At 52.6% G+C, this 24,332-nt stretch overlaps 2 protein-coding genes across 6 annotated transcripts; one reads left to right on the top strand and one right to left on the bottom strand.

Annotated features, from left to right (window-relative positions):
• Nucleotides 1–1,625: 1,625 nt before the first annotated feature.
• Sh2d3a (SH2 domain containing 3A) lies at nt 1,626–13,026 on the top strand. The gene is made up of 10 exons (XM_020183076.2): nt 1,626–1,763; nt 5,640–5,775; nt 7,486–7,835; nt 8,006–8,082; nt 9,734–10,224; nt 10,377–10,492; nt 10,673–10,847; nt 10,933–11,044; nt 11,501–11,686; nt 12,409–13,026. Exons 2-10 carry the CDS (start codon nt 5,707–5,709, stop codon nt 12,567–12,569), a joined length of 1,737 nt encoding a protein of 578 aa, XP_020038665.2. The 5' UTR covers nt 1,626–1,763; nt 5,640–5,706; the 3' UTR covers nt 12,570–13,026.
• A 205-nt stretch (nt 13,027–13,231) lies between these two features.
• Trip10 (thyroid hormone receptor interactor 10) lies at nt 13,232–24,013 on the bottom strand. Of its 5 annotated transcripts, none has more exons than XM_074054447.1 (15): nt 23,989–24,013; nt 21,759–21,874; nt 21,610–21,666; nt 20,130–20,277; nt 19,978–20,040; nt 19,703–19,807; nt 19,492–19,620; nt 18,792–18,938; nt 18,489–18,683; nt 17,260–17,427; nt 16,918–17,027; nt 14,287–14,419; nt 13,932–14,074; nt 13,734–13,852; nt 13,232–13,635 (listed from the first exon to the last, which is right to left on the bottom strand). In XM_074054447.1, the coding sequence occupies exons 4-15, from the start codon at nt 20,253–20,255 to the stop codon at nt 13,487–13,489; spliced, it is 1,587 nt and encodes a 528-aa protein (XP_073910548.1). In that variant the 5' UTR covers nt 20,256–20,277; nt 21,610–21,666; nt 21,759–21,874; nt 23,989–24,013; the 3' UTR covers nt 13,232–13,486. The 5 variants fall into 5 exon arrangements, with proteins under 5 accessions (XP_073910548.1, XP_020038661.1, XP_073910546.1 ...); XM_020183072.2 differs by lacking the exon at nt 23,989–24,013 and adding an exon at nt 23,073–23,225; XM_074054445.1 differs by lacking the exon at nt 23,989–24,013 and adding an exon at nt 22,361–22,652.
• Nucleotides 24,014–24,332: the final 319 nt, after the last annotated feature.

The following is a 24,332-nucleotide window of genomic DNA, read 5'->3' as shown; positions in this document are numbered from 1 at the left end:
AGCATATAATAAATACAAGGACAATTTTACTTACTATTTGGAAATTTCTGTCTCGCTTTTTTGTTGCTGTGGTTGACTCTTCCCCATCCAACACCTTACACCTACACCTGTTCCATACGCATTTATTGACTGAATAAACTTTGGAAAGCCCTATTGGCTCCACCTCTGACATTTATCCCAAATTCATCCCTGGTCTCACCAAGGCCATGCCACACCATAACCCAAGAACATTATCCCTTTCTGTCTATCCTATTCTGTCTAGAATAGTGTCATTTATCAAGCATGTACTTCCTTTCTGATCCTTAGCTTATCACGACCGGAAATAATCTTCACTGGGAGGTCTCCCCCACAACCAGGTGGTAAATTATCGCCCGCTTCTCCATCTGCTCGGCTCCCGTTGTCTTTTCTTTTTAATTCATTATGACCACGAGGAGGCGCTAGACCCCTTCACTGGACAGGTCTGAACCTGATTTAAATTAGAGGGCGGTGGGGGCGGAGGGAAGAACACAGCCTGGAAAAAATCTGTTTTGCAATCATATAGGCTTCGAAACCTTGCCATTCGATCAAACTGCCTTGACTTTCTAGGTATCGCTTTCCTCATCTGTAAAGTGGACAACAATTTACTCTAACTGCACACAGAAAGATCGTGGAGGTCAGAGAAGGGCAGGCTGCCAGGGTAAAGCCAGGCGAACAGGATAACGTTTCAGGGATCTGGCTCTGAATCCCACCTGGACCACTCACAAGCTTGGTAAATACGGACAAATGGTTTAGCTCTCCCGTGCCTCAGATTTTCCTTAGGGAAAATAAGGGTGACAAAAATAGCGCCTACCTCCCTAAGTGAAAAATTAAATGCATTGAGGCAGGCCAAGCAAGCAGAACCGTTTTGGTATATAACAAGCGCTCAATGAGTACTGCAGCTTCTGCTTTCAAGACTTCTCATAATAATGAGCTTTTAATAAGTGTGGCCAGAGAAGTCTCTCTCCCTGCATACACCTTTCTCTTGCTTGTTCACACATAATGAAGGAAGCTCCCTTCCTTCCTGCCACCTAGGAAACCACCTGAAGCTGTCCCCTCATCCTGTTCCAAAGTCCAGCCCAGCTCCTTCGCGTCACTGGCGGACGCCGTCGTGTTTCCCCACAGGTCTCTCCACAAAACCGGCCACCCAACTAGGGCTTCTTTCCTGGAAACAAAGGGGGGCGATCTGCAGGAAGCACACCCCTCTCTACGTCACAGCTGCCACCAACCCCGGCCGCCCCACCCCCATCCGGAACCCTGGGCGTGGGGGACGAGACAGACATCTCGAACGCCACCCGGATCCCAAGGGGCCATGGCCAGCCTGGGATAGAAGGCGGGGGCGTGGGTTGAAAACCATTCTGGTTTCCTAAGGGAGAGGGTACAGAGTGGACGTGGTCAGTTGGAGGGGCGGGGAGACGTTCTAAGGGGGCGGGGCTATTAGAAGGAAGGGACGCGCGGAGTTCCCAAGGAGGCTGAGTCTGCGGGGAATCCAATGAGACCGACAGGGGGCGTGGCTAGCGAGGAAATCCTCCAAGGGGGCGGGGCGAGAGCCTGGGCATTTCTGTTGGGGCGGAGTCTGCTCGGGGACGGGACCTAGTGGCGGGGCCAGGTACCTGGGTCTGGTTCCAGCTAGGTGCGGCTTGGGGAGGCTACGCCTGGCTGGGGCGGGGAGAGAGGACCAGCGAGTCGCAGATCCTCAAGTTTGTGCCTGGTCCCAGCCTCGTAGGAGCCCCGCAGGTCCGGCCCAGGTGAGTGGGGGGTCCTGGGCAGATCCAGGACAAGAGGGATCTGGAAGTCTGTCCGCGGGGGTCGAAGAGGTCACCCCGAATGACTGAGCAAATGGGTCTGTGTGCGTCACGCGTGTCGGTGTACCTGGGCGTACCTGGGCGCGCTCCTCTAGGTGTGTTCCTATACGATACGGAAGTTTTCTCCGCTCCTACTTTTGCCTGAATGATCACAAATCAGATGACGCCCCTCCCCGGTTTAAAAATCCTTCCGATTTTAATCCTGCACTGGATTAAAATTCTAGGCGCGCCAGTTCCTGCGCGGTCTCTCCCCTGCCGGTCTCCCCACCCTCCTTGTGTGTTCCTGGCTCATTGCATTCTAGCCACATCAACTTCTTGACAATGTAAAATGCTAAAAGCAAACGCCAAGCGATGGCTAGGCTTTTGCACTTGCTGTACCCCAGCAGTGAGACTCCAAATCTTTGCAACACCACCCCCTTCCATACTGAGGTTTCTTCCCCTCAGTATGGAGGGGAGGTCACCACCCCTGGAAGCCGCCTTCCTGACTTTGCTATTTAAAACAACCTGCCCCCTCCTGCCTTCTTTATCACATCTTCCCGTTTTATCACCTGCATTGATTACTATTAGAAATTATGTTCTTCATTCATTGCACACATGTTCCTTGTAGCTCTAGAGGGCAGGGTGGGGCCTGGGTCTCTGAGTCTCCAGGGTCTAGGATGGGCACAGCATCATTTATTCAATGTCAAGTGTGAGAAACCCTCCCCACCATCTGTGCACCTGTGGTCTGTGTGCAGGTGTCTGCCCCCCCCTGCTCAAGGGACCCCAGTCCCTTTCCTGATTCTTACTGCCTTTCTGCCCAAATAAATTATCCCAAAGGACCCAGAGGCATGAGGATGACTTAGTTAACCTTTGGCTGACCTGTGTCCACCTTGAGCTCCCCAAAATAACCACATCCTTGCAATCGTTCACTTTCACTCCCACTATCAAGGACAGGAGACAGAGGAACTTGGAGTTGGGAGACTTAAAGAATGAGGCTGCCAGGCCTGGCCCAGCTGGCAAACAGGAAGTGTGCAGGTATACAGAACACACCTGGTTTCAGGTATGCAGCGCCTGGAGCCAGCTCCCTGCCCAGATGCCCAGAACTCATCTGGAAACTTCCTGCCCCTTTCTGGTCCACAGCCTTTCTGACTCAAGAGACTGGAATCCCTGCACACCCATCCAGACATTTGAAATACACTGGCCCCGAAACCTGTGAATTGATCAGGGAACTCCAAAAATGTCTGTAACCTAAATTTGGCTAAGAGCATAAGAAAATGAATGGGTTCTCGAATATAAGAAGAAACTGCAAATGCAAAATTGCTGTTTGCTGACATTTCTCCAAATTGTGACCTTTAAGCAACCTTAAAAATGTCATGCATGGGAATGGGGCATAGCTCAGTGGTAAAGTGTTTGCATAGCATGCACCAAGTCCTGGGTGCAATCCCTAGCATCGCAAAACAATAATAATAAATAAATAATGCCAGGTGTGGTGGCACCCACCCGTGGCCCCAGCTATACGAGGGGCCATAGGTAGGAGGATCGGATCTGAGGCCAGCCCCAGGCAAAAATGCAAGACCCTACCTGAAAAATAACTAAAGCAAAAAAGGGATAGGGGTGTGGCCCAAGAGGTAGAGCGCCTGCCTACCATACAGGAGGCCCTGAGTTCAAACCCCAGTAAAAGAGGGGGGAGATATTACTTACTAAAGCAAGGTATGGTTCAGATTTTCTCACATCCTGAAAAGTCCTGCATGTGCTAAGATGTTTGTAAGTGAAATTCCTCCTGCCTGGAATGATTTCACACCCAGAGAGCCACTGACCCACTTCCCAAACCCCTTCAGGTCTTTACCGAATGAGATCTTTCCTGTCCACCTATGGAAAAGCTCCCTCCACCAAAACAATCTCCATCACATCCTCTCCTCAGAGCGCCTAGCACTCTGTGACATACACTATCAACTAATTGTCTCTTTCTCAGTCACCATCTCCCCCACCAGAAGCCTCCCCAAAGAGCTAGCATAGTGACTCAAGTGGTAGAGCGCCTGCCTAACAAGCATGCAGCCCTGAGTTCAAATCCGAGTACCACCAAAACAAACAGACAAATAAAAAGACACCACAACGAAAACAGAAGGCTCCCCAAGGGCAGGGGCTCCTGAAACAGTGCTTGGTACTGCACCAAAGGTGCCTCATACATACAGGTTTAGGGAGGATTGGGGCTATAGCCCAGTGGTAGGGCACTAGCCTAGCATGCCTGAGGGCCTGGGTTCGAACCTCAGTTCCTGGGTTGGGCTCAATGACTGCATTTGATTTCTGCAAAATGTGGTGGCATGATGTCAACTTTGTTCATTTTCTTTCCATGTCATAAAAACTGTTCCATTTGAAAGTAATGTGTTAGTTACCTCTCCCTTTTCAAGAATCCTGTGGATTTCAGCTGCCTACAGGAAATCACTGTGACTCTAAAGTAAACAACTTACAAGGAATGTTTTTACATTATATATTTTTTATTTCATATAAATTTGTATATATATACATGTATATTTATATATATATTATATATAATTTTGTATATATATATATTATATATATATAAATTTGTAATATACATATAGATCTGTATATGTATACATGTATATTTACATATATATATTATATATTGGATGGTGGTGGTGGTCGTACTGGGGTTTGAATTCAGGGCCTCACGCTTGCTAGGCAGGTGCTCTACCACTTGAGCCACTCCACCAGCCCTTTTTGCTCTAGTTTGGTTTTTAAATAGGGGCTCACACTTTTTGTTCTTGCTGGCCTTAGACTGCAATTTTCCTAGCTATGTTTCCAGTGTAGCTGAGATTACAAGTGTGTGCAACCACATTCCTGCCCTACCTTGTATGTTTATATATACATATGTATTTGCATAGAATAAATATTATATTCATATTTATCATAAATACATTATATAATTCCAATATATATTATAGCTATATCTACATTGTAATATTAAACATAAATATATAGCATAATATATAATGTACTGTGTCTAGTATAATGTTCAGATATAATACATAAAATAATATATGGAGAGAAAAGATATCTATATTTTACATAATACATAAATATATTTATAAATAAATTGATGTTATCTTTTAAAATGATAATGCATAAAACTTGAACTACCAAGGCCAGATTTTATTTATAAATATATATAATTTTATTTTTATATATTTATTTATAGGGGAGGCGGAGTTGCTCAAGCAGTAAAAGTGCCTGCCTAGCAAGCATGAGGACCTGAGTCACAAAAAGATTAAATTTAAATATACATATATTTGTAAATAAGTTTATTTTATTGATTTGTATGTAAAATATATAATCTGGGGCTGAAAGTGTAGCTTGATGATAGAACCTTCAGTTTCATCACCAGGATGAAACTATATATTATTAATATTAAAATACAGCATTAATATATGTTATGGGGGGAAGAGGGAATAATGGAGGAGATGAACCTTACTGGGGTGCATTGTACATATGTATAGAAATGTCTCAACAAAACCCCCTGTACAGCTATTATACACTAATAAAGACCTTTTTTTAAAAGTTAAGTATATATGTTACAGAAAATACCTCCGTATCCGTGTACCATTTGGCTATGAAATACTTGACTAATTTAGAATATATGATACCTATAACGTCCTAGGTCCTTACATTATACATATGTGTTTGTGTATCACCTATCTCATCACTCAGCTGCATTTTAAGGTATGATGGAATGTCGCCTGCTCTCTCCAAACTTAGGATAAGGATCAGAGAACTGACCCAACCACTCAAGGCGCAGGGCTAATTGTACCTACTTTGCAGATGGGAAAGACTGAGACCAGCTGAAAGCCCAGAGCTCAGCCTTGGCCCCCTCCACCTCCAGAGCTCCATGCAGGTGCTACAGGATGGAGAGGACCTTGCCCGCCAGCCCTGGTACCACGGCCCCCTATCCCGCCAGGTACCACCTCCTGCAGGGCCTCAGCACCAACTGGTGGCGACCTTCTGCCACCGGTAGCCTGAGGACTTCTGAGTCCTGGGTGGGAGGCTTAGGGAAAGGTCTGTTGGGATAGACAGGTGGGGGACAAGGGACTGTCTTAAAGCTTAGTTGACTGTGCACGCTCTATACTTAAATTATGACTTTCTTAGTGTTGAGGATGTGAATGGAGATTGAAGAGGGTCTTAATACCATCCCCCCCCAATACCCCAGTTGCCCTTCTTGACCACTGGGTCCTATCTCCCAGCACCTTCCTCTCAAGCTGAGGTCCTCCACCCCCTCCTCCAACTCAGAATCCTTAGTCCCTAAACATCCAATGAAATCATAGGTGAGAGTAGAGCTCTGGTTAAAATCCCAAACCTTGGAGCCAAACCTCCCGAGGTCAGCTCGCAGCCCTATGACTTACATTCTAGGTGACCTTGACCAAGGATTTGACCTCTCTGGGCTTCAGTTTCCTCATCTGTACAGTGGTGATAATAATACCTCCTGGTAGCCAGGTGAGGTGATACACACCTATAATCCCAGCACTGGGAAGACTAAGGCAGGAAGCTCGAGGATTTAAGGCTAGCCTGGGCTACATATCAAGACCCTGTTTCAAAAAAAACAATTAATTGCAATAATGATGATAACAGTAATACCTCCCACTTAAGCTTGTTACAAGGGATTTAATGAGTTAAGGTCTTTCATACCAAGCAGTGCCTGGCCCAGGTGAGGGTTGCATTTGTGTCACTCTATGTATTGCTTCCTCTCTGGCCTGCACTACCAGCTCTGCCTGGCCTCTCTCTGGGGCCCTGGCTCGCCTACTACCCTAGTTTGACACTTTCTTCTTTCTTTCTGCAGTACAGGGGTTTGAACTCAGGGTCTCACGCTTGCTCTACCACTTGAGCACACACCCAGCCCTTTTTCCCTTTTGTTATATTTCAGATATGCTCTGATGTTTTTTGCTCAGGGTCGGCCTTGGACAGCAATTCTACTACCTATGCCTCCTGGGTAGCTGGGAGCAGAGCTGCAAACTACCTTAATGGTTGAGATAGGTCTCGCTAACTTTTTTGCCCAGATGTGTCTCAAACCTCAATCCTTCCAATCTGTACCTCTGAATAGCTGGGATTACAGACATGAGCCACTGTGCCCAGCAAGCTGATGGCTTTTCTCAAAGCCACATTTGCACAGCAAGCCAGTGCATTCACTCAGGGTGGAAGTTGCATTGGCCAGCGTTGGCTAATGGCTGCAACAAACAGCCCCAGCTAAATACAATCAGTATTTATGCCGCTAATTCATGTCACAGTCCAAGGTCGTTGAGGAAGGGGGGGACACAGAGCTCCATACATCATTCAGGACTCAAAGTCCATCTCCAGGGGCTGACATAAGACAGAACCTGCAGGATTAGACGGCAGGGTTTTATAGGGAGCTAGACATTTCCCACAAAACTTCTGCCACCTCCCATTGGCCAGATCTCATCACATGATGAGGCTAACTGCAAGGGAGCCTGGAAAATGTAGTCCAGATGAGTACTCACAAGAAAAGGGGGAATGATTTGGTGTGAAACCATCTAGTCTCTGCCTGCCACAGAAGTTTCATTGGGGTGGCTTTTCTTGGGTGTTGGAGGGGGACAGTCCCAGTTAATGGCTGGCCCAGGCTTGTTCCTAAATCCTGCCACCTGTCTTCCATCCTCAGAAGGCTGAAGCTCTTCTTCTGCAAGATGGCGACTTCCTGGTTCGTGCCTCAGGGTCACGTGGGGGCCACCCTGTGATCACATGCCGCTGGCAGGGCTCAGCTCTACACTTCGAGGTGTTCCGTGTGGCCCTGCGTCCCCGGCCAGGTCGGCCAATGGCCCTCTTTCAGCTGGAGGATGAAAGGTTCCCCAGCATGTCTGCCCTGGTTCACAGTTACATGACTGGCCGGCGTCCATTGTCCCAGGCCACAGGGGCTGTGGCCTCCAGACCTGTGATTCGGGAAGGCTCTCTGCGGCGAAGCTTTAGCGAGGATGCCCTCATGGACAGCCCAGCTCAGACCAAGCCTCTCAGGTACTTGGTCTCTTTTATAACACCCTCCCTGCCATATCCTGTAGATGGATCACCTTGGTTGGTTGGGAGTGATAAGTATGCAGTGACTACATGGGGTTTTTTTCCAGGCACTGGTGAGTGCTGCCCTGCCTAGGCTGAGATGCCAGTTCTCTCCCACCTCTGTCCACCAGGGCTAGGAAGTGGAGCACCAGCCAACCTGCAGACTTGGAGCAGACAGGGCAATCAAAAGAAGACCACTCAGGACCAGGTGGGGTAGAAGCCCTACATGTTCTGTCTAGGGCTGATCCCAACAACTCCTATCATATCCCTCCTCATTCCACTCACAAAGCCTTCCTAACAGTTGCTGGGATCCCCCCACACTTGTTCCTGCCCCAGGGCCTTTGCACTTGCTATTATTACCATGGATAGGAACATCCTTTTACTCTGCATCCAACAAGAGTTCCTCAAAGCACCTGACCTTGACCATCTTACCTTAAGGACTCACCCACATGCCCCCTCGTGTCCCATTTGCCCTGCCACATATGCCATTCCCATATTCAACATGAGCCCTTGCAGCACACCAGGCAATGCCCTAAGAACTGGAGATACATCAAGCAACAAAGACCAAGACCCCTTCCCAAGGGGAGCCAGCAGTCTACTAGCGGACAACTGATAATGAGCCACAAAGAATAAGTCAATTGGAATAAAAATTAAAAGTAGGGGAGTAAAGGGGTTTGGGAGTGTAGGGGTGGAGGTAGATATTGTCAGGAAAGACTTCATCAAGACAGATTTGAAATGAGCGAAGGAGCAATGTGGCTGAGAAGAGTTGAGAATAGCCCAGACAGATAGAACAGCCAGTGCAAAAGCCCTGGGGTTGGAACAAAGATTTGAACTATTTGTTCAAACAAAGATGAGTGTATCTGTAACAGTGGGAATGAGGGGAAGGTAAGAGAGATTCTGGGGCTCAGACTGTGAGGGCTTTTCAGCTACTGTAAAGGACTGTGAAAGACTCTGGCACTCAGAATGAGCTAGGAAACTTGGAAGAGTTTTGGAATCCCTAAAACAAAGCCTTTTCGTTTATTTATTTATTTATTTATTTATTTATTTATTGGCAGTACTGGGATTTGAGGGCCTGGCCTCCCTTTTGCTAAGCAGGTACTCGATCACTTGAGCCACACCCCATCCCTTTTTGCTTTAGTTATTTTTAATAGAATCTCCTTTGTTTTGCTCTGGCTCACCTTAACTTGGATCCTCCCATCTCCACCTCCTGAGTGGCTAGGATTACAGGCATGAGCCACTGCACCTGAGAAAATCTATGGAACTGTTAGGCAAATACAGCCTCCCAATCCAGGTGTGGTGGTGCACACCTGTAATCCCAGCTACTCTGGAGAATGAGGCAGGAAGAGCTCCAGTTTGAGGCCAGCCTGGGCTACATAGAAAGACCCTGTCAGAAGAAAGGGAAAAAAGAAGGAAAGAAGGTAAAGAGAAAAAAATGAAATAGAGAGAGAGAGAAAGCCAGGTGTGGTGGTTCATGTCTGTAATCCCAGACCCTATCTGAAAAAAAAACACAAACAAAAGAACTGCGGCATTGCCTGAGACCTAGCAAGCAAGACCGGGGCTCTGTGTTCAATCCCTGTACTGAGAGAGAGAAGAGAGAAAGAGAATCCAAATTTAAACTTTAAAATGTAGTATTCAGAATTCACAAAGCTACAGAAGTGTTGAAGAGAGTTTGTTTTCCAATCATTGGTAAATTTATCCTGGTGACATTGTTGAAGTTCAAAGCTTTGCCAAGATTTGGCAAATGAGTGGATGAAGGGGGAGAAGCGGGTAGCCCATGAAGCTCCCCACCCCACACAAGCCAGCTCTCTTCTCTGTGCAACCCTCCCTCCTCCCACCCCCAAATCCCGTCTGACCCCCAGGAGCCTCCACTATGCCAGGATCTGCCCTGTGCCGGACAGGCAGCGACCCGGTGTTGCTGAAGACACCAGCTCCCCTGGAGACCATTGCTGACGTTCTCAGGGCCTCTGATGGACAGCTTCATGCCAAGGCACCAACAAAGCCCCTCCGGACACCCTCTCTGGCATTTCGTGAGGCCTCTGGACGCCCCCCAACGTACTGTGATCTGGTGCCACGAGTGCTCAGTGCCCAGGGAAAGTCCCCTGGCCAAAGCTGTCCAGAGCCAGAGGCCCCATGGTGGGAGGCTGAGGAGGAGGAGGAGGAAGAGGAAGAAGGCGGTTGTTTTGTAAGACCACATGCCGAAGTCTCTTTCTGCCCCCCTAACAACCCCTCCTGCATGCTGGGCCGCCAGAACCGGCCCCTGGACCCCAAAGTCCTACGCACGCTTCGTGGCTTACTCCTGGAGCACCATCCAGAGGGGACCGCGCTGCACCTGCTGTTGGTGGACTGCCAGGTGAGTCATTGCCAATGTCCCCTCCCTGGGAATGCCAAGGTCCTCCGCTGGAGGAGCGCGCAGCCCCACTGAGGGGCCTGGGCTGAAGCCAGGGCCAGGCCCACTCACACCTATGTGTTAGCCCGATTCACCTGACATGTTCCCTCTGGAAGGCTGCAGGCCTCCTGGGAGTGACCAAGAATCAGCGAGGCGCCATGGGGGTCGCCTCTGGCCTGGAGCTGCTCACACTTCCCCACGGGCATTGCTTGAGGTTGGAACTGCTGGAGAGGTGAGCCAGCAGTCTGCAACCTGGGGCGGGGGTACCCTGCACTCCAGGGTCGCCAAACATCTCCTTATTATTGGCCCTCCGGGAGGGGGTTGGGCAATGCCACTTTTAGTCCCCCCTCACCCTCGTATTACGAACCTCCCTACTGCCCCCAGACCCTTGCCCTCCCCTCCGCCTCTGCAGGCTTGAGGCCCTGGCGATGGCCGGGGCGATGGCGGTGCTGGGCTGCTCCGGGCCGCTGGAGGAGCGCGCAGCCGCACTGAGGGGCCTGGTGGAGTTGGCACTGGCCCTGCGGCCAGGGGCGGCAGGGGATCTGCTCGGGCTGGCCGCGGTCATGGGCGCCCTGCTCATGCCCCAGGTGCGTAGGTAATAAGGGTTGAGAGGAAGCCGGCGTGCAGGTGACTGGGAAGAGCGGTGATTCAGGCTCGCATCTTTTCTCCCAGGTGTCCCGGCTGGAGCGCACGTGGCGCCAGCTCCGACGGAGCCATACGGAGGCGGCGCTGGCCTTTGAGCAGGAACTGAAGCCGCTGATGCGGGCTCTGGATGAGGGCTTAGGTGAGTGACAGCCTGGGATTTGGCATCACGTGGAGCGCCGGACAGATTTAAACTGGAATCCCAATCCAGCCCTAGGCCCCGCCCAGATTCTAAGCCCCGCCCCCCATCCTGTGTCCTCTCTGTGTCCTCGGTCCCGCCTCGCACCGGCTCCTGCCCTAAGCCGGAAATACCAGGCTCCACCCTCTGTGTCCCCAAGCCCTCTCCTGGCCTCGGCCTTGTGCCCCACCTCGCCCAGTGTTGCATTCGGTTTCTGTCCTAAATCCCGCTACCTTGGCTATAGGCCCCGCCCTCTAAATTAGGCTCGGTCCTGGACTCTTTCCGTAGGCCCCGCCCCGTCCACGCCCTTGACCCAGGCAGGCACCGCCCAAGCCCGGTCCCTGCTTCTTTCCTTGGCTCCGCCTCTGCCCTCCGTTCCCCCCACTGCCCCAGACCAGCTCAGATCCTCTCCCTCCGCAGGACCCAGCGACCCCGGCGAGGTGGCGCTGCCGCACGTGGCCCCCGCAGTGCGCCTGCTGGAGGGCGAGGAGCTCGCGGGGCCACTGGACGAGAGCTGCGAGCGGCTGCTGCGCACCCTGCATCGGGCGCGTCAGGTGGCCCGCGACGCGCCCAAGTTCCGCCAGGCGGCGGCCCAGCGCCTGCGAGGTGAGCGCCCCCTCTGCGCCGGGGCCCCGACTTCAGGAGCACCCCGCGAACTCTCACCGGAGCCCTCAAACCCCACCTGTCGCAGTCCAACTAACAGTATTGACGGAACCCCAACTATTGCCTTCCACTCCCAAAGACGCGGCCCTGCCCCGCAGAGCTACACCCACGGGGTCCTACTTCCACCCCCCTAACTGGAACCACCCTGTTTCCCAGGAATCCCGACCCCCAGCGACGCCCAGATCCCTCCAAAATGGCTCAGCCCTTCCACCCGATAGGACAGAGTCCCCCCTCGCTGTAATCTAAGTCACCCGACAGCCTAGCCTCCAGGACTCCTCACCTGGGTCTTTCCCGCCTTCGCGGGAGACCTTAGGGCTCCCCTCCCCCTAAGGTGGCCCATCCATCCTGTTCCCAAACTTGCCACGCAGGACGGCGCTGACCAAATCCCGCCTCCAGGGCCGCCCCACCTCCAGGAGTAGCCCCTAAGGTGGGGCTCTCTGCACCTGGACAGGTCACCCGCCTCCACAGGGTCCCTCAGGGCCCCACCCTTGTTCCCCGCAGAGATCCAGGTGCCCTCTCCCTGCTAGCCCGGCTCACTAACTCTAAGTGCTGGAGCAGAGTCCCTAGGCCCCCCTGCTGGGTTAAAGTCCCTAGGGGAAAACTAGTGCAGGGTGGGGCAAGGCGGAGCCTGGGCCCCGCCCCCAGCCCACCTGACCTGTCTCCAGGATTCCAGCCCAACCCGGAACTGAGGGAGGCCCTGACCACCGGCTTCCTGCGGAGGCTGCTCTGGGGCAGCCGGGGTGCGCAGGCGCCCAGAGCCGAACGCTTGGAGAAGTTCCAACAAGTCCTCAGCGTTCTGTCCCAGCGTCTGGAACCTAACTGCTGACTTCTTTACCCTGGGGACACCCGTGCTTTAGGGCCCCCGCAAGGGGACCAAAGAAGTTGCCCCAGATCCCTCAAACAGCTGCATGGTGGAGACCTACCCCCTGCCTCCTGTAAAAAACAGGTGGTTCCAAGGTTTGCAAGAATCTGACCCCCAAAGATGCACGTGGATCCTCAGGTTGGAAGTGCGACGGCCTCCTCCAGAACACTACGTCTCTGGAGGCTACCACCACACCCCCACATAAACACTACACATACCCATAGCTGGGACACTCAGAAAACAGGACTACATGAGAAGCAGGTGGCCTTTCATAGTAGCTGCACTTGCAGGTATGGTATCAGAGTTCAAATTTGACTTGACCTCTGAAAAGCTGTGTGACTTCTAGCAGATCACTTGACCTCTCTGTGCCAGCCTTCAACATAAAAGTGTTTTCAAATAAAAGCTCATTGCTTAAGTGGGATTGTGGCTGAAGAATGCCTGGTACTCAGTAGGTGCTCAATAAACGCTACTTGTTTTCAGTAGGCTGCAGGGCACACAGAAGGAATAAAGTCTGTTGCCTTTCTTCCTCTACTGGAGTCACAAGCAACTCCCAGGTTCACCTCCCGTTCCTCATTGCCTGTGACCTGTAAGAAGAGTCTTATGTAATAAGGCACGGATTCCAAGAATTGTATAGAATTGCTTTTTTATATAAAACAAAACGGCTCAAGCCGAGAGGCAGGAAGGTTTTGAAACACGAGTATGTACATCGATGCTGAAAGGCACAGCAGGTCCACGTAGGGTGACAGGTGGGATGGGGGGCAGCAGGTTACACAGGTCTCAGCCAAAGCCACGGGGGCAGAAATAAAGTGCATAGGTCCTGGGGCCCCCCGTGGCCCAGAAGCAGCAGCCGACAGCCCCCCTCTTCCCGCCTCTGGCAGGGTTCAGTTGAGCGTGACTCGGAGGTAGGAGGTGGGCACATAGCCCTCACCTCCCTGTTTCCGCCTGACCCGGGTCCAACCATCGCCTTTGTCCTCTTCCATCAGACTGAGGTCTTCACCCTCAGTCATGGAGATGGTACCCTCACTGGACCCTGTTGTGGGGGTGAATTTAACCAGAATGTACCCAGAGACTCCCCTCCCCCTTGCTGGCCCCCAAGCAAGTGATGTGGCCCCCGGAGACAAATCTCACCTTCAAACTGGTAAATGGCCACACACTGGCCTATGGGAGATGCAGGCTCCTCAAAGTCCTCATCAAACTCTGTGTAGATGGGGGTGTCCTGGCCCTCTTCTGATGGGGGGTCTTCAGAGCTGATTGCGGGCACAAAAGCAGATAGAGACAGGCCCTCCTGGGTCCCTGGGGGACACCCACCCTGGCCTCTCCACTCACCTCTCCTTGTTATCTTGTGACCCGCTGTTGCTGCTGCTGCTGTCCGGAGGGGCACTAGCTGGGGGATCCGGAGGCCGGGTGTGCCGGCCCAGACTGTCCCCTCGGTTGCTGAGGACCCGGCTTTCAGCTTCTGCCAGCCAAGCCTGGGAGGTGGGATCACGACATCAGGTGCAGGGCAGGGCTTTGAGGTCAGCCCGCTCTGGACCAGGAAATTCCCTGACATCACCCGTGCTGTGATGAGAAACAGCTGGGTCCCTCCCCCCCCCAAGACCTCCCTGTCCCCCACCCGGCAGTGACTCACTCAGCCAGGGCCACCACTGCTGGCCCACACCCCTCTCCAGGGCCTCAGCCTTACCTCATACTTCTGTACTTCCAACTTAAGCCGTTCGATGTTACTCAGGGTTTCTGCAATGCGGGGCTCCAAGCTGGCTGGGTCCCCCATCTGGGGTGTCTTCTCATAGACATCCTTCATCTTCTTCAGAGCTTCCCTGGGACAAGACAAACAGACATGAGAGAAAGTGCAGTCCTGTGTGATTTAACAAGCAAAAAAAAAAAAAAACCAGTCTCTGCGTGAAATACCAAGGCAAGACTCCACTCTGAAGATGGCATACACCTATAATCCCAAAGTTTGGCAGGCAGCGGCAGGAGGATCGGAGTCCAAGGCTGGCCCCAGACAAAAAGTCCTTATCTGAAAAATCACTCAAGTAAAAAGGGACTGGGCTCGTGGCTCAGGTGGTAGAGCACCTGCCTAGCAGGTGTGAGGCCCTGAGTTTAAATCTGTACCATGAAAACAAAAAGTTATCGAAACCTTGCCTCCGTATGGCTACCTTGCAAATGAGCATAATGGAACATTATCTGTCAGTGTGAGGATGAGGACTGTACTTGCTACATAGTATTAACTATAATTCATTTCTCCCCACACAACTAGGGCTTGAACTAGTGGCCTCTAAGTGCTACCACTAAGCCAAGCCCCCAGACATTCAATTATTCAGATACATACTGAGAATCCACTGTATCTAGACATTAGAATATAGAATTACAGGTAAAGGGCTTGCCTAACATGGTGAATTCCCAGCACCACCTGAACAATTTCTCGGGAAAAGTTGAGCATTCTGGAGAACAATGGAAAGAATTTACAATGCAGTTAGCATTCACCAAATGCAAGCTGTAATTATTGTTCAGCTGTCATTCCCATCTCCTCTGTGTCTACACAGGGCGTGGTACGTGCTGTCATCCCAGCTCTTGGGAGGCTGAAGCAGGAGGATCTAGTTTGAGGCCACTCTGGGCTACATAGTGAGACCCTGTCTTAAAAAAAAAGAAAAGCCTTCTGGAATATGCAAGACCTCAGCATAACTTCCAGTTGTAGCTGACCCATGTCACAGATGAAGAAACTGAGGTATAGAAAGGCCCAGCAAGCTGGCCAAGACCTCTAAGTCACCTAGGACTCGAGGCTTCCCAGGTCTTGATTCCAGACATGCATCCTTTACCTTCCACCACAAAACCCGAGAAACAGACAGTTCCAAACGGAGTCAACACCCAAAAAAGCCATTTGATCCTAGAGGCTGCATGAAAAGAGCCAGATAGAATTTGGCTGTCCCCTGGCAAGAGGCAGATGTCATTCCTATTATGTAACAGAACTGGAAAGAGAATTTTGTTGCTTGGAATGAATGAGTACAGATTTTCTTCTTCTTTTTTTTTTCAAATCTGGCAGATTTTTTTATTAATATTTTAGGTGTTTCAGTTATTAAATAATCATATGCTTTTTATTCCTTTTATCCAAATAATATGTGAGTAAGACTGACAGATTTCTTGAAATTGAACCATCTTTGCATTATTCGGATAATACCCAACTCATTGTTTTATGGGATTTTTTCCTCCTCGGTGCTGGGGCTTTTTTTTTTTTTAACTATTGTGGTGGTAAAGCTTATATAACATAAAATTTATCATTGTGGCTATTTTTAAGTGTACAGTTCTGTGGCATTAATTACCTTCACCAAACCAACACCACCAAATCATGCATTCTTTTGTGATATGCCATTAGATTTCTTGGCTAGAGTTTTGTGTCTGAGATCAAGAGTAAGATAAAATGAGTCTGTAACTGCATTTTTGAATTCATGTGCACTATGGAAGTGGAGATTCCACCTGAGTAAGTTAGCAGCAATCACTCTTTCTCTGTTTGCTGGAATGACTTGGATAAGTTGGAGAGGAATGGGGTTTTCTTTTTGTTTTGTTTTGTTTAGTCTTGTTTTATTCTTTCTTTTCTTTCTTTTTTTGAGACAGGGTCTCACTGTGTAACCCAGGCTGGCCTCAAACTCACTATCTCCCTGCCTCAGCCTTCTGAGACTTGGGATTACTGGAGTGTAACACCATGGCCAGATATATGGCTTTCTGGGAAAAAAAAAAAAAGAATTCTTGTTTTTTTGTGGCGCTAGGGGATGGAACCCAGAGCCTCACACAAGCCAGTCAAGTGCTCTGCCACTGAACAACACCCCTAACCCTCCTTCACTATTTTTGGTTGATTTTTTTCATTTGTTTTTGTTTTGGACAGGGTCCAGGCTGGTGTCAAACTCACAATCCTCCCATCTCTGCCTCTGAGTTGAGTGCTGGGATTACACGGGTGAACCACCACACTCAGCTATAACAGTTCTGGCATTGGGGTTTGAACTCGGGCTCACTCTCACTTGAGCCACCCCACCAGCCCAATACCACAGTTTCTTCACGTGTCTAAGAGTCATTTGAAAAACTATCTGGGCCTGGCTTTGTCGGGATGAACCCTGAGTACCATAATTTACGTGTTTTTGTTCTTATTGGGGTTTTGTTTTTGTTGTTGCTGGGTTTTTTGTTGTTTTTTTTTTTGCAGTGCTGGGGATGGGACCCAAAGCCTCCTGTGTGCCAGGCACCTAAGCTGCACCCCAGCCCCTGAGAACCATTTACCCTTTCCTGTTGTCCCTTACCTGCTCCAATCCTGCCACCTCCCCCTCCTTACCTCTGGTCCACCTCCTTCTGCAGTTCTCGATTCCGGTCTTCTAACTGTTGCTGGAGCCGCTTTCTCTGCTGCTCTGGGGGCAAGTGGCTAAAATCCTCTGTCACCACTGTCTGCAAGGTGGGATGGGGACAGAGTTTGGGGACTCTGGGGCCTAAGCTTCCAGGTGCCACTCAGTCTTGAGCCACAGCAAGTCCTCTGTCCTCCCTTGGCAGGGTCCTGGGGGGCGAGGCCATGCACAGAGCAAAGCAGGAAGGGCGGCCCAGCCCGCAGCAGAAAGCGAGTCTGGGGTCCCGCCACCGGGGGCTGGGGGCGGCCACCGACTCCTCCCCGGGCCTCACTTACCCCACGGCTGCCCCGGAGGCTGCGGAGGGATGCTAGCCGCGGTTTGACTGACTTACTGATCTCACTCAGTATGGCCAAGGGGTCGCGGCCAGATCGGGGGGACGGGGGTCCATTAGGCAAGGCAGAGGGTAGGGGACCCCCCATGGGGGAGAAGGATGTGGGGCGAGGCTACCGGAGGGGGTCGGGGACCAGGTGGGTCAAGGATGGAGATGGGAGGATGTAGAGAACCGAGGATGGATGGATGGATGGACGGATGGATGTAAGGATGGAACACAGAAAAGACAAAAAAAATGGAGAAGAAAGAGAAAAAGAAAAAAATGGTAAGAAAATCACAACTCAGGATGTGTAATCACACACAAAGAAACACAACACAAAATCAGGGAGGTGGCAGGGAGGACGTCAGACTGTGAGCCACAGGTCACACTGTCCCCAGTACTGTGACCCTTGAGTGTTTTAAGTCCAGTGGCTGGGATGGGACCAAGGGAGGCCAGCAGGCCCTTGTTTCTGTCCACCGGGGCTTCTGGGCTCACAGTCAGGAAGGAGAGTAGGGACATGCAAGAGTCAAGGTCAAAAGAGCAAGCTGACAGAGGGGGGAAGGCGGAAAAATCGCGTACAGCTGTGAAGTGGGAGGATGCAGGTGTAAGTCAAGTGAGGTGCCAAAGTCTAGGTCAAGACAAAATGAACGGGCCAAGGCACAGGGTCCATGGAGCGCCTGCCTAGCTAGCCAGGCCCTGAGTTCAAACCCCAGCACTGCCAAAAATAAATCCTAAACCAAAAGGTCAAAGGAGCCAAGAGAGACAGGACTGCTGGGAGACAAGCACAGGTGACAATGTGTACGTTTAACACTAAAAGCTTCAAAGTTCCAGGAATAAAGGACATAAGAGGGGATGGCCCAGAGACCCATCAACAGGACAAACTCAGGGGGACCCCTGGGAGACAGTGTCACAAGCCCTCAGGCCAGTCCTGAGTTCCACAAGCAGGTCTTCTCCCAGCATCCCCAGAAGCAGCAGACAAGACGCCACAGGCCCCTACCCGGCCCCACTCAGCCTCAGGGGACTCCCAGGCCAATGGGCCCGCCCGCCTTCCTTCCCTCCAGCCCGGGCCTGCAGCCAAGAGGAAAATTCTTGCCCAGGACTCAGCGTTCCGGTGGCTGTGACTGACTCAGTGGGGGCCTCGGCGGTCCCCACTCACTGTCCCCCACACCCTACCCCAAGAGCCCTGGCCCCCACCTTGCTCTTCTTGCCAAAGGGCCAGCGCTTGGCACGGCTTCGGCCAGAGCCTCGGAGCTCAGGCCGGCCATCTGATGGGGTGCCCAGGCTGCTGTCCGAGGGCGCGCGGTTCATGGGTTGGCTGAAGTCTTCGAATTCCACGTCGCCCGGGCGGGCGAAGCCTGACTTGTGCTGCTCGATGAGGACCTGGGAGTCCTGGGGGAGGAGGCAGTGGAGGCAGATGGGGATCAAGACAAGAGCTGGGTTTTAAGAAATCGCTCCATGCCTGCTCCTCGCCCCAGGGGACCCTCCCCGGACACTCACGTTTTTAGCATCCACAGCATCAGCAGCCACCTTCATGCCCTCCAAGCACTTGGCAATGATGGGGACCACCTGCAGCTCAGTCTCAGACAGGAGCCCGTACCCGGCCCCCAGGCGGGTGGCTCGTCGTTCATCCATATCCTGTAGTTTCTGTAGGGATGGGGCAGCTCAGCGTGATTCACCCTGCAAATACGATGGGCTCTAGCCATCAGCCCCAGCCTCAAGCCCTGGGAAGACCCAGAATCTAAGGCAGTCCAGTATGGTTGAAGGAGACACACACACAAGACCACAGGGGCCTCAAAGGGGAGCCTTGCCCAAAGAGCTCAGGAAGGTCTTGAAAAAGGAGACAATGGAACAACAAAAAAAAAAAGACTCAGCACAGATAATTTCTGTTCCAGGACAGAGAGTGTATAGGGGTCTGAAAGAGAAAAGAGGAAATTCAAGACCTAAGAGTTTTCAAAGCCGGGGCTTAGAGAAATCAATAGGAGTTTCAAAAGGAAAGAAAGGCAGCCTCCCTGGCAGAAAGCTTGAGTAAAAGCAGGACTCACTGTTACTCTAGGTTTCTAATTCTCTTTCAATCTAGGAACAGGGACATGGCAGCTGAGGTTTTGACATATGTATAAGAGCTGGTTAACTTTTAGCTTTTGGTTTTTGGCTTTTGTCCCCAACAAGGTAGGTAGTCCTGGGAGTTTGAACCACTCACATCAAATATCTGGGGCATCTGTGAAAAATAGAAGTGGGCCTGGTCTCTGTTGAAGCGCTGTAGCTGGGCTGCATATTCATTCTTGCTTTCTTCTGCCATATGACTCCGAAGGTGCGCTTGCTGCTTGGCCTAGGGAATATCAAGGTGGAGGTCATGGCCAGAGTCCCACTCCAATCCCTGAAGCCTGTCCCAGACCCTACCCCACAGGCACCTTCTCCACATCAGCCTTGGTGGCATTGATATCCTGGTCTAACCGCTCGGCAGTCTGGGCTGCTTTCTCCGCTTCCCGGCAGTCTCGCTCAAATTTGCGCTTACTCTGCACATGAAGACAGAACCAGAGTGATGGATCCACCATCGCAAAACAGGAGCAATGTGCATGCCAGAGCCCCGGGGAGTCCTGGCCAGACCCAGGGGGCAGCTCCATGGATCAGCAACCCCACCCCGCTACTCTGGGACAGAGCTGCCAGCTGCCCCGTGCAAACTCACATTCTCCAGCTGTTTGAAGCCATTTTCCAACTGCTGCTGGGCCCGCCGTCCTTCTTGGAAGTGCTAGGGATAGAAGGGCAATCAGGCTCACCCAGGATTTCGGCAGGACCCCCCCCCCATCCCCAGCAAGACCCAAGAAGGGGGCCACTCACCAGCTTCCTCTCCTGCTTCATCTCCTGGGAGTACTTGGCCAGCTCCAGGCACACACGGAAACTGAGGTTCTCAGCCACCAGCTCCCGTTGGCCGGCGAAGTCATTCACCTCCTGGAGAAGCTGCATGAAGGACTGGTGCTGGGTGAACCTAGGGACCGGCAGGCGATGAGACCTTCCAGAAGCTGGTGGCTAGCACCCATCTCCAGGTGGGAACAGGTGAGCCCATGGACAGCCATCCCCAAAGCAATGAGAAGTCTTGTCCATATCCCTTCCCCCCAAACCCTTGATTCAGATGCAATTCGGAACCGAGATTTTGTAGGAAATGTTTTGTAAGTGGATGCAACACTTAGACCATCTTTCATGCATCACCTCAGTGGGCCCAGGGGGGCGGCATCCTGTACTCAAACTTTTTGGGGGTGGAGGTGGAGACTGAGCCTCAATATGTAGCCCAAGCTGGCCTGGAACTCTCCATCCTCCTGCCTCAGGCTCCAAGGGCTGTGATTACAGGCGTGTACCACATAGCCATCACTGTAACTGAGTTTTGCAGTTGTTCTCCTTCAGTACCATGGGGGACCAATTCTAGGACCCCATAAGCGGTCCTAAAGGATACCAAAGTCCAAGAAAACACATAGAACCTGTGCACATCCTAAAGAGTTTATTTTATTTTATTTTATTTTATTTTGCAGCAGGCTTGCTAGTCAGGCCCTCTTACCACTTGAACCACTCCACCAGCCCCTCCTAAAGTCTTTCAATGCTCTCTAGATGACTTACAACAACCGATACAATGTAGACGCTAGGAACACAATTGTTACACTGGATTGTTTAGGGAATAATGACAAAGAAAGAAGTCTGTATATGCCCAGTACAGGGGCAATTTTCCTTATCAGAACGTTTTCAATGCTCAGAAACAAAGACAAGGTGGGATAAAGTCAATAATTAACATCAAGTCTGTTTGGTTGTCTGTTCCATCTAACAAGTTGCTCAGAAAACCCTCTCAAAGTTCTAGAGCTGTTTTGGATTTGAGGACCAGGGACTCAGAACACAGCGAAATGCTCTCACAGTTACTATGGACTTGACACTGTTTTAACATGTTCTTTCAGTTAAGCTTCTCAAAAGCTCTGTAGCGGGCAGCACACTCATCAGCCCCATTTCACAGACAAGGAAAACAGGCACAAAAGAGTCATTTGCCCAAAGCTACTCAATGTGTAACTGCTGGAGCATTCCCATTTTATGGATGAGAAAAATTGAGGCAGAATCGTATGTCCCATGCCCAAACAGCTTGTCTACAAAGCAGCGGGCTGAGGTTTCCAGCCCAGGAATCTGGATCTTACATCCAGGCTCTTAACTCTAGGAAAGAACTGAGTGAGAGGTGAGGTGGCCAGGCTTGAGGGGCAGGAAATGGAATTAACACGACACCCACCCACCATCACCACCACCACCACCACCAAGTCTAGCCCGTGCAATCCCTCCCCATCCTTACTTGGATTCAGGGTCATCTTTGGCAGGTCTCTTGGGCAGGTACTTTTTCACCAGGCTCCTAAGTGGAGACAGAAGCAGGGAAGATGAGCCCCGGGCCCTCCAACCAACGCGTCCCCGGGTCCCAGGCTGCATTCACCCTCCGGGGCTCACCGCAGTTGCTTGGCGTAAGCCTGTTCCACCTCCGTGCGTTCTTTCACGAACTTCACGTATCTGTCCAACAGGTCCAGCCCCCACTGCGTGTGGCGCTCAAGCACTTCAAACTGATCCTGATGGGGACAAGAGGGTGGGGAGGGCCAGGGTCACGACGTTGGGACACCACAATCCACCGACCAAATGCACCGGGAGCTTCCAGGCCCTGCGCTCCACGGAGGAGTGGCTTCCCGGCGCCGCCCCGGCGTGGCGCAGGGGGAGGCAGGAAGCTGGCGGGAACCCCCTCCCCTTCCCGGGAAGGGCCGGAGAACAGGGCTGGGGCCCCAGCAGGTCAACAGGGTCTCGGTCTCAAACCGCCAAGAGGGGTGTGGAACCGGGCAAAGCCACTCCCCCTGCCCCCGACTCCCCTAATCCCCCCCAGATTCCGGAAAATCCGGCCGGCCTGGCGTGAGTCAGGGCCAGAGGGGCAGGGTTTGTCGCAGACTGGAGAAGGGGGAGACTCAGAATGGCCAAGGGGCAGGCACAGGAGTCTCTGATTCGCCAAGCTTCCCGGGGGGGGGAACCTCTGGTGACTCAGTTTCCCCCCACTAACTCCACTACACCTCCGAAAGAAATCCAAGAGTTGAAGAAGAGGAGGACGATCCAGTTACCCCGCTGCACCCAGGGATTCCACCGCCCCCAGAAAGGGGAGGGGTCAGAGGTCCAGCTAGGATAGGGGGAAATTTCCGGGGCTTCCTGGGTGAGGTGAGAGGCGGCCAAGGGGAGGCCCCGCCCTGATCCTGGGGCGGGCGAGGGGAGGACAGAGAGTGGTCTGGGGCCGAGTGGCAGCCCCCTCCCCCTCCACCAGCGTCCCAAGTCCCGAGGTGGACATTAAAGGTGGCTGAAAGGCAATCAGTACTTGTAGGTCCCACGTGGGGGTAGAAAGTGGCCAGAGGGTCCCCTCCCCCTCCCAGCCGGACAGGCGGGCTGCGGGCAGGGACCCAGGGACCGTAAGATAAGCCGGCGGCCCAACCAGGGCGCCCAAAATAGGTGACCTCGTCCGGCTGCCCCGGCCTGGTCCCAGGACTTCTTCTGACCGCATCGCTCGCAACCCTGTGCCTCAGTTTCCCTACGCCAGTCCTGCAAGGTCTCCCCTGGCCCCCAGGCATCCTGAAACTCGCGGAGAAACTCCAAGAGAGGTTGTAGGGCAGAGGGCGGAGACCCAGGGGTCAGTGGAAGGGAAAGTGCGGAGACCCGGGTAAGGTGCGGTGGGACAAAGCGAGGAAGTCCAGACCCCAGCCAGGGGGAACTTGGAGCGGGGCCGATCGCACTCACCCACAACTCGGTGCCCCAATCCATGCTGCTCCCGCCGCCGATGCAGCCGCCGCCGCCGCCGCCGCCGCCCGGGTCCCGGCAGCCCGCCGCCCTCCGCCCTCCGCGGGGAGATTCAGCGGAGGGCGGTGCGCCAGGCCCCGCCCCGCCCAGCCCGCCCCGCCCACTCCAGCACATGCCACGCCCCCTTCGCGCCTTGCCACGCCTCCTTGCTCCGCGCGGAGCCGAAGCCGGCGCCCTCGGGGCGGGGCCGTCAGGAAGGCCGAGCCCAACGGACGCTCCGCCTCCTCTTAAAGGAACGTTGCCACCCAACGCCCCTGGACAAACCCCCCCCACACCCATTTTCTAAATCTCTAAGGCCCCGCTCATCCTCCCACCCTCCTCCTCCGCCCCAGATGGTTCTTCCTTTTTCCTCTTCTTCTTCAACCATTCCTTAAAGGGCCAAGACCCTAAAACCCAAAATCCAAGAAATCCCTCCCCCCCGCCCCGTTGCAGGGAGAACCTGAGGTCACTGGGCTCTTGCGGGCCAACCTGGCTCCAAGTGTCTACGTTTGTCCCATTAATGGTCTGGTCCCTCCGGCCACAGGGCGGATGGGAGGACTTCGATCCTGCCCAGGACGCGCCTCCGCCAAGGCCGGCTCCATTAGCGCTCCTACCGCATCCTGCCTTCCCTCCCCCGAGAGTCTGCGCTGGGAAACTGAGGACGAGCCGTCCTTGGGGCGCCAGCCCCAGGCCTTTCCCCGGCTCGTGTCCCTCCACGCGTGCTTGCACCTGCCCATTTCCCAGTCTCATCCATTAAGACCCAACCAGGTTTAATTATCAATACTGGCCCCGGAATCCCGACATTGCCCCTCCCCTGGACGCTGAGGCCCTGGGGTTTGGAAGCCCATCCTCTCCCCCCATAAAAGTTTGTTCACACCTTGTAAATCCTCTCGAGGCTCTGGGATGAAAGGGAAAGGGCACCAGCGACTCCCACCCTCCATTCTCCCCTGCCTTTGGCACTTTCTCTGTAGCTACCGAGGTGACAGATGCCCTGCTGGGGCTGCTGGTGGAATCGGGGACCCATCCCCCCATAGGTTCCCCTTGGGGAAGCCCAAACCGTGACTGACGGCTCGGCTGGGCCCTGGCCCCACCTGCTGGCGGCTCTGAGTTGGAAAGGATCGGGTTGCTAAGTGAGATTCCGTGGTTTCGTTTAGGACTGGAGCTCAGCCCCCAAAGTTCTGGAGACAACTCTGATCAGGAGTTTCAAACTGGATTTGGGGT

Source organism: Castor canadensis, chromosome 14 (genome assembly GCF_047511655.1).
Source record: "Castor canadensis chromosome 14, mCasCan1.hap1v2, whole genome shotgun sequence".
Taxonomy (NCBI): domain Eukaryota; kingdom Metazoa; phylum Chordata; class Mammalia; order Rodentia; family Castoridae; genus Castor; species Castor canadensis.
The sequence above is the reverse complement of the archived record's forward strand: the minus strand, read 5'-3'. Positions and strand labels throughout refer to the sequence as shown.